At 39.3% G+C, this 15,274-nt stretch overlaps 1 protein-coding gene across 2 annotated transcripts; it reads left to right on the top strand.

Annotated features, from left to right (window-relative positions):
- Positions 1–219: 219 nt before the first annotated feature.
- Positions 220–14,666, top strand: LOC136746632 (ferroxidase HEPHL1). Of its 2 annotated transcripts, XM_066699251.1 has the most exons (20): positions 220–606; positions 1,436–1,680; positions 2,994–3,206; positions 3,368–3,547; positions 3,702–3,956; positions 4,676–4,832; positions 5,255–5,358; positions 5,567–5,698; positions 5,935–6,140; positions 6,433–6,595; positions 7,027–7,239; positions 7,441–7,660; positions 8,261–8,400; positions 8,515–8,640; positions 8,805–8,911; positions 9,183–9,411; positions 11,131–11,270; positions 12,969–13,137; positions 13,411–13,443; positions 13,703–14,666. In XM_066699251.1, the coding sequence occupies exons 1-20, from the start codon at positions 437–439 to the stop codon at positions 13,813–13,815; spliced, it is 3,315 nt and encodes a 1,104-aa protein (XP_066555348.1). In that variant the 5' UTR covers positions 220–436; the 3' UTR covers positions 13,816–14,666. The 2 variants fall into 2 exon arrangements, with proteins under 2 accessions (XP_066555348.1, XP_066555349.1); XM_066699252.1 differs by lacking the exon at positions 11,131–11,270 and having other exon boundaries at positions 13,012–13,137.
- The last annotated feature ends 608 nt before the right edge of the window (positions 14,667–15,274 follow it).

The raw sequence follows: 15,274 nt of genomic DNA, 5'->3' as shown, positions 1-15,274 counted from the left end.
ATCTCCCAGCTAACACACAATTTCTCACAACGGATCTGTTAACTGCAGTACAACACAGTAGCAACAAAACCAACTACATTGCCACAACGTTTGTTAGTAGGGCTGACGTTGGATTTGAGATTAGATGTCTAGTCTCATTGCACAGAAGTGGGGGTGGAGTTCAGAAAACCTGCAAACACCAGAACAAAGTAGGACTGATACGCCAAAAGCGCAGTGAACGGCTCCGGCTCTGTTACACAGCGCGGGGCTCTTTAACGCACAGACTCGCAGTTTCACAGTTTCATAACCTGGAAATCGATATCTTTTGTTGGAGCCAGAGGACAGAGGAAACACGTTGTGTTTTCCAAACATGATGCCATAAAACGGCAGACAGATTGGGTTTTAACTTGTATTCTTCGCCATACGGTGCCTGGGTCTGGGCAGCCACTGTGCAGCAATGAAGCCGTCGCCCGGCCCGGGGCTGCTGAGCCTCTGCTGTGTCTGCGCTCTGTTTCCTGCGCACGAAGGCGCCACCAGGCCTTATTACATTGGCATCAGAGAAGCAACCTGGGACTATGCGCCCAGCGGCCAAAACCTCATCACTGGCCAGGACGTCGGGGAAGATGAGTGAGTGTCGGCTCTTGTTTGTGTTTTGCTTTGCTTTTACGTATGGTATGCATATTTGGTGTGCTTTATATATTAATATGTATATAATAATACAACGGGCAACTGTCCTGCTTCGTGCATACCCTGGCTATTCTGTGTAGCTCACATTGCCCAACGCCGTCCGCTTGAATGAATGGGGGATGAACACTGCAAACGCTTCATTACGGTTATGATTTCAGTTTGTGTGTTTGGGGGGGTCAGGGTTTGAATCATTGTACGTTTAAAGCAACCTGTTACACTTTAATAATCAATGTTATTTGATTGCAGAAGAATGTATTCCGTGCAGTGTCTAAGTGTTTCTAAATGACTGTTCATTTTTTCAAGAACAAATCAGGATGCTGGCACAGTGGAGCAGCAGTATCATTGAACGGTTTATTTATTTTAATGTATTTATACAGACTTTACTGACTAACTGAGCTGTGAATAGTCACTTTCAGGGGGCACTGCCTCTGATGTGAAAATCCCAGTGAAATTAAATACCCATGATTGACTGCATTCTAAGGTTTTCGTAAAGAGGTATCTATTAATACTTTCTTAGAATATTTGTCAGCCCCTTAACACTTTATCAATTCAATAAATGTATATATGTAAATCTTTATTTCAATTAGGAGTTGTAGTGTATATTTATTATTATTATTATTATTATTATTATTATTATTATTATTATTGTTGTTGTTATTTATGTATTTATTTATTTTATTGTAATATATACCTCTGGGTAGGGGCATCTGCAAATAAATACATACGTAAATAATACAAATTATGTTCACTTTTTGTTTTTGTTTTTCAGGCATGCATCTGTATTTCTGCAGCGAAGCCAACGGACTATAGGAAGTCAGTACAAGAAGGCTCTATATCATGAATACACTAATGGTAGCTATACTGAAGAAATTCCCAAACCCAGCTGGCTTGGGTCTCTTGGTCCAATCCTGAAGGCAGAGGTGGAAGACGTTATAGTTGTGCACTTGAAGAACTTTGCCACAAGACCGTACTCCATCCATCCACATGGTGTTTTCTACGATAAATACTCTGAAGGTAACCCTAGCCCCCTCCTAGGATAAACTGGCAATAACCTGCTTATAAACCGAGGGTTCAAGACAAAACCAAAACAAAAAAACTCACTGTCTTCTGGGGCACACTGGTAATGTAACACTCCTTTCAAAGAGAGGTAGGGAATGCAATACCTCTTCCTTGTTGTTTGTAACTTTCCAGTTTTTAATATATCTGTGTGTCCTGGGTTGAATTTGACTGTCCTGGAATTTAAGTCATCCCCTTTTCCCCTCCTCTCTGATTACAATTCTTTTCAGTGTTTGGAGCTGTGGGTTATTTTGCGAATATAAAATAAGTCCTTTTAGTGATCCCACTTAGCAAAATGTGTTTGTCATCTTGATGTATTGATAGTTTGACCTTCACTTTCTTGTACTCAGATATTTGCATAATGTGTAAACTAATGCTCTAGCACTATATTTAAAAAGTGATATCCTAACAAAACCACACATTTCATGAAAATCTGACTTGTACAATTCAGACACCTTATTTAGTAATTTCTTGGTCACGTGACAGTATTTCAGACGTTACACAATTTTATGGAAGTTCCCAAAAGGTACCCAGATAATGTTTTCTTTCTTAAAACATTCTAAAAACTAGTTTTGTTTGTTTCATGATTCAACATTCAGCTTGTGTGCGTAATGTTCTCAAAGCCCACAGTGAGCAGCTTTCTGTTTCCCTGCCAGCTCCACATGCCATTCATTCAAGCAGACTAGTAATAAAATCTTATAAACTAACCACTTGTCTCTCAGGAGGACTTGGGTAAATAATTGCAAGAAAAATGAATAGAGCGTTCAATTTTTTTTTCTAAAAACATTATATTTTGCTCAGTATGCCTATTATTAAAATCCCTAGAGATTTATTTTCTGCTATCAATCTGCCTTCCTTTAGGAGATTTTGTTTTTCTGTCCTCCGTGCCTAATGGTTTATTTATTTGTTTATTTATTTTTGTCTGTTTTCAACCTGTAAAGAGCTCTGTGGCTACCCTGTGAAGGGCAATGTACTAATTAAAAATTGATTTCATTGATTGATTGATTAAAGTTCTGCTGTCTGAATCACACACCCTATTTTATACTCTGATTAGGACTAATATTGTGATTTTTATATTCTTGCTCTTACTGTTTTATGTTGCTTGCAGCAGAAATATTTTGTGACAACTGTTAGTCGCTCTGGGTAAGGCATGTGCTAAGTACAGTTTGTTTGTAATCTCACTCTTTGTGTCTGAATCGGTTGTTTCACAGATTTGTTTTCATTTTGTGGAAATAAATAATAATAATACATGTTTTTGTGCTCTGTTTCAGGAGCCCTGTACCCTGACGGGACATCAGGGAACCAGAAGTGGGACGATGCTGTGAACCCTGGAGAGAACTACACCTACACTTGGGTGGTGAAGCCAGAGTACGCCCCAACTGAGGGCGACGCCAACTGTCTAACCTGGGTCTATCACTCACATGTGCATGCGCCTCGGGACATCAACTCTGGCCTGATCGGCAGCATGCTGACTTGTAAAAAAGGTCAGCCCATGTTCTCCTACATTTACAACTGTACAGACAACCCAGAATCCTCCACAGACATTAGAGAACATTGCTACAAAATACATTTATTTTCAAAACGTGAAGGAATACATTCACTGTTTGATTTTTTAATGTTTTTTGTCTTGAATTTATCTCCTCAGGCACTTTCCTGGAAAACACGACTGTGCGGACGGATGTGGATCAGGACTTTGTTGCTATGTTCAGTGTGATAGATGAGAATCTGAGCTGGTATCTCCAGGACAACATCAAGACCTACTGCACTGATCCTTCTGCTGTGGATATACAGGATAAGACTTTTGAAGAATCCAACTATAAGCACGGTGAGGTCCACTACTCTATCACAATCCTGAATGAGCTGCCATATAAAATATAGCTAAGGAGCATCCAAAATCCATTCATTCTGCCAGTGTTCTGGTTTTTGCCCATCCCTGTCTTCCTAACTACATACATCATTTTTTTGCCTTTAAATTGCAGCCATCAACGGATATCTGTTTGGGAACCTGCCTGGCATCACCATGTGTGTGAACAGTAGGGTAAATTGGCATCTTTTTGGGATGGGGAACGAGATTGATATCCACTCTGCACATTTCTATGGCAACACTGTGGTGGACAGAGGCCACAGGTCTGATGTGATTAGCCTGTTTCCAGCCTCGTTTGCTACCTTGGAGATAAACCCTAGGAATGTTGGGAAATGGATGCTGAGTTGCCAAGTGAATGATCACATGCAAGGTAAAAAGTTGTCAGGGTTTATTTTAAATATTATTGATAAACATGCACCATTTACTGTCCCTTCTTCACATGTTGAGGAGAAGTATAAAGACTCACAAATAGTTGTAAGTGTATATAACTATGTATATATATATCAAACATGGTAAGACATTTGAATATAATTCAGTATATATGTACTTTATTACTTTGCAGTCTTGTGTACTTACATTTATTTGTTAAATACAAATTTGGGAAACAATGGATATTTATACAAGTCAGTGAGAACTTCTATTTTGTCATGCTTTTTAAAACTGTTTCTTGTGACAGCTCTAAGCTGGGTAAGAAATACATAATAATACTTTTACTAAAGAACCATTGATCTAATGGTGAATGCTGATTGCAACACTTCTGTATTTTAATTATGTAAGTGTACTTTTTTCACACTCCTAAAACACATACTTTATTAAAAGATTCTTCTATACAACAGTTATAATTTGAAACTGAATTTTCTGGGTATAGTAATATTAACACATGATAAAAAGTTAGAAAAAATGTAATTGTTATTTCTTTGATACAATTTAGAAGCTTTTTTTTGTTTAATTATAAGTTGGACTTTTTTTTTTAAGTCTTTGGTTTTCTTTGTACTTAGTAGTTTGTTCCTGAGTATTGGACTTATTTGCATTTAATTTGTTTAATTAAAAAAAAAATTAACTCCGACAATTACGCACTTTTCTATGTAGCTGGAATGCAGGCTTTTTACGAAGTCGCCTCCTGTGGGAAAGATGGCCCTACAGCTTCCCCTAGCGGCAAAACAAGGCATTACTACATCGCTGCCGAAGAAATCATGTGGAGTTACGCGCCTTCAGGTGTCAAAGCTTTTAATGGTGTGCCTCCAAGGTTAGTTTGCACAGCAATTCTTGTTATGTTTTAGGTGCAGCTTGTATTATGGATTCATATAATGCAGTAGTTATGATTGTAAATAAACAAATTATCTGAATTAAATTGTCTTGGTTTTCAGTTAAGTTTAGTCAAGTTGCTGTGATACTTGTGCGGCTATAAAAGTGATATTTTGGAATAGGAGGGAGTTACAGCTAAAATGGGATTTTAATTCAGTATGTCTTTTATATATGCACATGGATTGAAAGTATTATATCTGCTGTCAAATAACCCCATTGGATTGATCCTGAAAAAACGTAACATATAAAACTTAATGTCCATAGCATGCATTCAGTGGGAAGGTCATGACTTATAATACTGGACAAACAAAATGCACTGAGTTCCTATGTGTTTCTCCTCTGTGGTTTTGTATCTCTCTGCAGTCACAGCATGCCAAGGGGACATTATTTGAAGGCTCATTATGTGGAATATACAGATCAGACTTTCACCACCAAGAAACAAACTGAGATGCATCTCGGTATTCTTGGTATGTATTCACACCTACCACAATTTGTATCTGCCCTCTTTAAAAGACGAGTTTTGAATAGATGATAACATGAAAGCCATTTCTGCCTGCTGGAAAAAAAAATCTAACTCTTTCATGTGTTCATAAAGGTGTAGACACACAGAGCAGCAGAAAGTAAAAGTTTCTAATCTTTTGTGTGTGTTGTTTTTTGATTGATTGTCACGTTTAGGCCCTGTGATAAAAGCAGAAGTTGATGACACCATTATAGTGACCTTCATGAATAAAGCAATGAGGAACTATAGCATCCAGCCGCATGGATTGCCTTATAAGAAAGAATACGAAGGAGTAAGCTATAATGATGGTAAGAAGTTCTATCTGCAGTCCTGTGTAGCAATAAAAGTCGAATACCAACCCCAGACATTTTGTGAAAGTTTTACACTTTTAAATGACATATTGTGTGTGAATTTATACATTTGATATTCAGAGTGTTTAAAATACTATTTCGCTTAGTTGCCTTAATTGATCAAATAGAAATCATTGCAGACCTTGAACTGATTCAACTGATAATATTATAATATTTGCTGTTTTGCTGGTTAGGTATTGAGAAGCGTGGATCACATGTCCAGCCCAATGAAGTTTTCAGCTACAGGTGGACAGTGACTGACGGCCCGTCTCCCAGTGACCCGGCCTGCATTTCTTACCTGTACTACTCCGCCAGCGACCCTATTCGGGACACTAATTCAGGACTTTGTGGGCCTCTGTTACTGTGCAAGAAGGGTACTCTGAATAATAAAGGCCTACAGGTACTGTGCCAGTAGTAGTAGTATTATCAAAAAACACAAAACACTTTCTGTTTAGATTTTCTATTAATTTGTACAATCTGAGAAATTAAATTAATTTGTTTTGGTGGGATGTTTTCTGTTGTTTTGAGGCATGTGTGAATGTGTTAGATTTGAAAGAAAACGTCTCTAACTCTTGGCTAATCAGCTTAGATAAAGGTAGCACCTTGAGTTGCAAGAACGGTGCCGTAAATGGAGAACAACTCGCAGGAGTTTCCTGATGGGAGGCTATGTGATGTGTCCGCCTCTGTTTCAGAAAGGGGTTGATAAGGAGTTCTTCCTGCTGTTCGCCGTGTTTGACGAGAACCTGAGCTGGTACATGGACAACAACATGCTCATGTCTGGGACAGGATCTCCAGACACAATGAATGATGGCATTGAGATGCCCAATGCAATGTCCAATGACATGTACATGCATGGTATGTAATATTCCCTAGTGTTAAGCCTTTCATTATCTGAGAGTGTGTGTACTATAAATCTGTTATTCTCTAGCTTTGTGTGCTGTTCATTTACCAGCTTCTGTCAACATCTAGGAGGAAGCTGCCATTCAGCTCAATTTTGACTGACCCGCATTGATTCAGACGTTTTGAACAGTAGATAGACTAGTCATGATTACAGATGGCTTAAGCATAGAGTAACCAAGGAGTAAATAACGATTCGTGACATGAGTGTTAACAGAGAAATGTGAAAATGTGAAATTCCAACAATGCTGTGTTTCCTGTGAAAACTTCAGTATGGGTTGGGTGCTTATAAAGTACATATTTTGCTTCTTAGTCCAGGATCTTTGTAGATGCTTGTTTTAATGTATTTGCACTGGAATGTAATGGGTGATATTTGCCTGTTTCTGCAGCTGTGAATGGTTACATGTACGGGAACCTGCCTGGACTTGAGATGTGTGAAGGAGACACCGTGTCCTGGCATATGCTGGGTCTGGGCTCAGAGATGGACGTACACGGTGTCTATTTCCAAGGCAACACCTTCAGGAGGGACGGAACCACACGAGACACGCTCAGCCTGTTCCCACACACTGCTGCCACTGTCACCATGCAGCCGGACTCTGCTGGTAGGTGAGGCTGTCCAGGAGAGTTGAATGGGAGACCACATAGGAAGTAGGGCTTTTTAGCTGGAAGTCTCCACAAAGGTTAAAACACAGGCCATAAGTTTTGTGGTGTACCTGTAGCTGAAAATGTATAACAAAGCAACATCCAAAGCTGTTCAGACTAGGTTTCAGGGATTGCAATTGTTTTTACTTTGTTCTCTTCAGGTACATTTGAAGTGAGCTGCATGACCACAATGCATTACCAGGGAGGGATGCGACAGCTGTACACTGTGAAGAAGTGTATAGGCAGTCCTCCCTCTTCTCCCAGTTCCACCACCACCACCTCGGTTGCGATATACTACATTGCTGCTGAGGAAGTGGAGTGGGATTATTCACCAGACAGGGTCTGGGAACTCGAGAAACACAATACCACTGAAGAAAAAAGGTGCATTGAGCATTAGCGTCTACTTGCATTTCAGGTCAACTGTCCCATTCCGAAAAACCGATAGATTCAATTACAGATATGCTTATACCATACTTTTAACAGAAAGGTTGAACTACACAGACGTATTGGGGAATGTATTTGATTTAACAATGTCTGTTAAGCTGGCAAACCCTGATTGTCGGCTCTAGGTTCTACTATAGACAAGTTAATATTTTGGCAGTAGTAGTAGTAATTGAAGACGACACACCTGCAGAACAATGACAAAAATGTAGCCAGTGAAATCAAACTATAAGTAATCTCAAGAGTGTCTCATGAAATTCCTTGGAAAAAACCAAGAGTGTAATTAACGCCTTTGTAAAATGAATTATCGTGTAATTTAATATTAACTTCCCCACAAACATGCAAGATCACAAAGAGAGGTTATTGTACACTCATGGCCCATTGCTTTTATTCAATATACATTAAATAATTAAATAAAACAATTCTTTGTCTGCTTCGATTACAGAATACTAAAAAGTGATTTTGCAAAATCAAAATATAAAATGTAATGATAGTGTTTGGTGGCCTAATTTAAAGACATTGCTCCTTTTTCCATTCTAGTTATGGACAAGTCTTTTTAGGTAAAGGAGAGGACCGAATAGGCCCCAAGTACAAAAAGGTGGTGTACAGGGAGTACACTGACAGTCATTTCACAGAGCGGAACATGAGGTCTCCACGTGAGGAGCACTTGGAGATACTGGGTAAAGTCACTAATTTCAGTGTGGTTTTACTAAGTATACATTTCCTACAAACAACATAAACCTAATCTAAATCTCACAGGTGTTGTACTTGTGTGTTTTCTGCTTTTTTGTAAGGTCCCATCATAAGGGCTGAGGTTGGGGAAAACATTCTAATACACTTTATGAACAAAGCCAGTAGACCCTATTCCATCAGAGCTCATGGAGTAGAGGTCCCTGCCCAAGTGCCTGTCACTGAACCAGGTGAGGTGAAGCCCTTCTTTGGTTATTATAAGATTATGATGTAGCTGTTTTGCAGACACCTCTATCCAACGAAACTTACATGGTTTAACAACTCACATACTGTGTTCTACTTATAAGAATACCCCTTTCTTGCTTTCTTTTTTTAACTTGCTCTTTGCTTGAAGGTCAAATGATGCTGTACCTGTGGAAGGTCCCAAATAGATCGGGTCCTGGAAAGTCTGACCCAGATTGTATACCCTTTGTCTACCATTCTTCTGCAGATTTTGTCAAGGTTGGTTATGCAATTAAATGGGCTAACATCTGACATCATCTGTTGTATTGGGCTGACGTTTTGACAATTTGATGTGAATATAATTGGTTTGACATACTGGGGAAATTATATTACAGGAGCCACCCAGGAAAGTGGTCAAAATGTCAGATTCTCCCCTGACATAAGAGTTGACAGCCATCTATTTGTATGACAGAGAGAATAGGGATGATTGATGAAGGGCCTCAATTTGAGGGAATGCTGATCAACTTTTTCTCGCTTTCTGTCATTTCAGGACACTTTCAGTGGGCTGATTGGACCCTTGATTATCTGCAGGAGGGGCATTCTGAACTCAAAGAGACAGAGGGTGGATATAGACCGGGAATTTTCCCTTCTTTTCCTGGTGTTCGATGAAAATCAGTCCTGGTATCTGGATGACAACATCAAAACCTACCTACCCATGAACATGGAGATGAATCATGCTGAAATGGATGAAGACTTTATGGAAAGCAACAAAATGCATGGTAAGCTTACATTGTCTATAGCATTACCATAGGACACCCAATAAGTATGTAGCAAATGTGTTGGATTGTAAATAAATTAAAGGTTTCAGACCTTAATATACACTCACCTAAAGGATTATTAGGAACACCATACTAATACTGTGTTTGACCCCCTTTCGCCTTCAGAACTGCCTTAATTCTACGTGGCATTGATTCAACAAGGTGCTGAAAGCATTCTTTAGAAATGTTGGCCCATATTGATAGGATAGCATCTTGCAGTTGATGGAGATTTGTGGGATGCACATCCAGGGCACGAAGCTCCCGTTCCACCACATCCCAAAGATGCTCTATTGGGTTGAGATCTGGTGACTGTGGGGGCCAGTTTAGTACAGTGAACTCATTGTCATGTTCAAGAAACCAATTTGAAATGATTCGACCTTTGTGACATGGTGCATTATCCTGCTGGAAGTAGCCATCAGAGGATGGGTACATGGTGGTCATAAAGGGATGGACATGGTCAGAAACAATGCTCAGGTAGGCCGTGGCATTTAAACGATGCCCAATTGGCACTAAGGGGCCTAAAGTGTGCCAAGAAAACATCCCCCACACCATTACACCACCACCACCAGCCTGCACAATGGTAACAAGGCATGATGGATCCATGTTCTCATTCTGTTTACGCCAAATTCTGACTCTACCATCTGAATGTCTCAACAGAAATCGAGACTCATCAGACCAGGCAACATTTTTCCAGTCTTCAACTGTCCAATTTTGGTGAGCTTGTGCAAATTGTAGCCTCTTTTTCCTATTTTGTAGTGGAGATGAGTGGTACCCGGTGGGGTCTTCTGCTGTTGTAGCCCATCCGCCTCAAGGTTGTACGTGTTGTGGTTTCACAAATGCTTTGCTGCATACCTCGGTTGTAACGAGTGGTTATTTCAGTCAAAGTTGCTCTTCTATCAGCTTGAATCAGTCGGCCCATTCTCCTCTGACCTCTAGCATCAACAAGGCATTTTCGCCCACAGGACTGCCGCATACTGGATGTTTTTCCCTTTTCACACCATTCTTTGTAAACCCTAGAAATGGTTGTGCGTGAAAATCCCAGTAACTGAGCAGATTGTGAAATACTCAGACCGGCCCGTCTGGCACCAACAACCATGCCACGCTCAAAATTGCTTAAATCACCTTTCTTTCCCATTCAGACATTCAGTTTGGAGTTCAGGAGATTGTCTTGACCAGGACCACACCCCTAAATGCATTGAAGCAACTGCCATGTGATTGGTTGGTTAGATAATTGCATTAATGAGAAATTGAACAGGTGTTCCTAATAATCCTTTAGGTGAGTGTATGCTATTTAACTGAGAATTAATAATACTGTACTAGACTCTAGGTTCAACAGTTGAGGCAACAATACACTGAATAAGGCTCTGCTCATTCTTTACAATATATTCTATATATAGACTCTCTTTAGGTTGATAACTGAGCTTGTATGTTTTCACTGGAAGAACATTCCACAGCCAAATAATTCATAAATCTTACACAGCATGTCAGTCAGGAGAAATGCCAGTTAAACTATTTCATTAATAGTGAAGCAGCTGCTGGTCAGTTTTACTCACATCAACATGACTTTCTAATAAACTTACATACGTCCACAGAGGAAAGTGCCAGCATTTGCAACTGATTTAATATCATGGTGGTTTATCCAAAAAGAGGGATTTATAAGCAAAGTTTTTCTTCTTTGAGCAATCAATGGGAAGATGTTTGGCAATCTTCATGGACTGACGATGATTGAAGGCGAGAAGACGGCCTGGTACCTGCTGGGAATGGGCAATGAGATGGACATACACACCGTCCATCTCCATGGGGAAACCTTCATTTACAAAGTATACTTTTTAACTTGTTCACTTGTACTCCTATCAAGACTTAATAATTGATTTCCGTGAATCAAGGAGAAAATAGTAATGTTCCCATCAATGTAGCATCATACATCCTTATGTTAACTAGAGCCTTTTGAGTAGTATTCCTGTCTTTTTAATATATTTATGCTTTGGTTCAAATCCTTAAAAAAATTTCCCCTTTAAAGGTCATCATTTAAAATTTTCAAGTTAATCTCACATGTGGCTTCATGCCTGGTGCAGGGCAAGGGGTGTGTTCTCGACACTGCTGTCTATACAATTTCACTCACAGCTACCAGACAAAAACACTACCAGGATTCTGTCAATTACAAGGTGTTTTTTTCACATTCATATTTAGAGAATGGCAATTCACTGGTAGACAGCAGTCTGGAGGATACTTTCTTTCACCAAACTACAGCTCCATGTGACATCCAGGTTGATGAACTTCTACATTGCAAACATTGATAGGAGCTGATCGAACAATTATACAAACTTTGGAAAACTGACATACAGACGGGTGACAAATTAAAGGAAAATGCAACATAAAGTGTCACAGTAAGGTGTTGGGCACCACGAGCCACCAGAACAGCTTCAATGCTCTTGGCACAGATTCTACGAGTCTCTGATCTACTGGACGGATGGAACACCATTCTTCCAAAAGATATTCCCTCATTTGGTATTTTGATGGTGGTGGTGGAGAGCGCTGTCTAACATGTCAGTCCAATATCTCCCATAGGTGTTCAATTGGGTTGAGATCTGGTGACTGCGAAGGCCATAGCATATGATTCACATCATTTTCATACTCATCAAACCATTCAGTGAGCCTTTGTGCCCTGTGGATGGGGAATTGTCATCCTGGAAGAGACCACTCCCATCAGGATAGAAATGCTTCACCATAGGATAAAGGTGATCACTCAGAATAACTTTGTAATGATTTGCAGTGATCCTTCCCTCTAAGGGGACAAGTGGACCCCAACCATGCCAGGAAAATGCCCCCACAGTATAACAGAGCCTCTGGACCCCCTCACTGTAGGGGTCAAGCAGTCAGGCTTGTACCATCTCTTGGTGTCGCCACACATGCACTCGCCCACTTGTCGAGAATTTGGTGAAGGATGACTCATCTGACCATATCACTTTTTTCCACTGTAGACCAGTGCCTATGGTTTTTGCACCTCTGAACTCTCAAATGTGCATTTGTCTTTGTAATGAGGGGTTTATGCACTGTCATCTTGATCCAAAAGCAATACAAAAACTGGGCCTTTTTTATTTTTATACATGCGAGGATGATAGGATGTTAATTGCTTAATTGTATCATGCAGTACACCTGTTTGGAGGCATCTGCATCCGTTATGTTCCTCCACTCATTTATTCAGGTTTTTCTTTTAATTTGTCACCCATCCGTATTTGTCACATACAAGGGCCTGCTAAAATATGAGGATGAGATATCTTTGTGAAGCCTGTTAGATGTTTGTGACATGCAAGTGACACTGGGTCCTTAAGGGTTACAGAGATGTAGCAACATTTTTTACTTTTTCTGGATTCTTGCTTGATGATACTAACACATTGTTCCCAAGTTGAAAAATAAAACTGAGTCAGGTTTTCACACAGCCTGTTCTGTGCCTGCCCCCGTGCCTGGAGAGCTCCATTTGAGGTTGACGTGTTTGGTTGTGTGTTTTTTGGACCCAGACTGACAGATCCCACCGTGCTGATGTGTATGACGTGTTCCCAGGGACCTTCCAGGCTGTGGAACTGACTGCAGAGAACCCGGGCACCTGGCTGCTACACTGCCACATCGATGATCACATTCGCTCTGGCATGGAGACCACATACACCATCAAGGCCAGGACAGCTCAGGGCAAGACAGTCTTTACTCATCATCTCTATTCTTTGGTTAATACAGTGTCACATGTTCACTGTTAGCTACCTGTCTAGGTCATATCACCGTAACGTGCATCTTCCAATTTACTTTTAGTATAATTTTGTATTTCCCACTTGTTCGGCTATCTCTGCTATCTGTCATCTGCTTAACTCCATATTACATTTTAATATTTGAATCATCCTGTTTGAATAATTGGCTTTTTAAATGCCATGTGACATTACATTAAATAACATTTCAATTTTGTTTCAGATTTTTCCAGTGATGATGCCACATCTGCAAATGGTATTATAATTATTATTAGTAGTAGTATTATTAATGATGATGTTGTTATTATTATTATTATTATTATTATTATTATTATTATTATTATTATTATTATTAATAATAATATGACACAATTTCAATTCTGATATCTGAAATATAAAATCACTCAGATTTTATAGTTTGATCCGTAACTTCAAACAGACATTCTGAGTTCCCTCACATAGTATGGGCCACTTCCTACAAACAATAAGATTAACATTTTGTTCCCCTTTGACAGATGCCCATTCACTGAAACGTACCTTTTTGGGACTGGAGCTGGAAAGCATGGTAGCAAAAGTGGCTCTGACATCCCTCTTAGGCATCGGACTACTGTTTTCTGCACTTCATTAAAGAAGACATGTTTCACATTTTTGAAGTAGAATAAAGCACTAGAGTAGGTCAAATGAGACTAGTTAAATAGTGTTTTCACCAGTCTCAAAGTGGGGCCTTTTTAACAACTTCCATTGACATTGATTACACAAAAACTCCAGCAAAAGAAAAGGTAGTGGCAATATGCTCTAAGCTTGTTTTATCAACACATATCAGCATAACACAAGAAATGAGAATTAGTCTGAAAGAATGGAAAGCTTAAAAAGGGAACAAAAACACCCACCAGATCTGATGTACACTGTTAGGTGTCACCAGTACTGCGAGTTTCCTGGCTTTTTGCCATGAGACCAGGCAGTGTGTGTCTCTCAGCCATTTGGTATTTCACAATATTTATAACATTGAGACATTTTTATAAAAAACAAATATTTCAAGACTAAACTTTGATAGCAAATTGTGTACATTATGCATTTTATAGTGTAAAAGTGTTTCTGTATAGGTTTTTTTACTTAAATAACTTGAAAATACGTAATCAGATATGATATGACTCTTAGTTTGGTTTTCATATTTAGGTGTAAATGGGAAATTAGTTAGAAAATTGATAATGTAAACCTGTGAAATAGGTGCAGGATATAGTTATGAAAGGCTCTCTGTGCCACAATTAAGCATAGTCCAGATGCACCTGTCAGATAATTATTATATTATAGTTATAAATAAATATATAATATATTTAAAATCAATACAAACAATCACTGGGAAGGTAGTATTTCACTGTAAAAGTGTTGGGATACAAAGTGCACTGCATCTTGGTTTCTTGATAATGACAATTAAACTGTTGTTTTTTAAGTTAAATAAAAACAATTGTGACAACTTTTCATTTGCTTTATGTTGTAGACTGCATTTACTGTTTTCTTGTCTGAATAGTGTAACACCCACTCTAACTGCACACCTGCACAGAAGCGTGGTGTAGTGGTTCTCAACCCCGGTCCGGCTGTGTTTTGTACCAAATGAGCTTTCAATTACTTAATTGAAGCCTTAATTGAAGTAATTTGCTTACATTTTACTTTTACAAAAGCAGGGTAGGTGGTACTCCACGACAGGTTTGAGAACCACTGATATAAAGATCCCGCGTTTCATATATATTTAGCTTTTTATGCATCGGGTGTACTGTTCACACAACGCAATGCCATTAATAACGCGTCCTGAACTGGAAGCAGCTCTGAGTGACGGACTCGCCCGCATGAACTGCCTTCGAGACGCTGCAATATTTACATTTAAGGTGGCGGAAACATAAAGTTTCGATAGAGCCAAATAAAGCTTCGACATCAGAATAAATGTATTTTATAATTGTGCCTTGTGTGTGATTGAACACAGGGTCAATACTGTGCAATATTAAAACCGAGTGTTTCCACGCACATCCACACGATAAACAACGAATCGCGAAACGTTTCCAAACCACCTTAACAGAAGAACGTCCAATCCG

Source organism: Amia ocellicauda, chromosome 3, assembly GCF_036373705.1.
Source record: "Amia ocellicauda isolate fAmiCal2 chromosome 3, fAmiCal2.hap1, whole genome shotgun sequence".
Lineage (NCBI taxonomy): Eukaryota > Metazoa > Chordata > Actinopteri > Amiiformes > Amiidae > Amia > Amia ocellicauda.
Note: the sequence above shows the minus strand (reverse complement) of the source record. Positions and strands in the feature narration are given on the sequence as shown.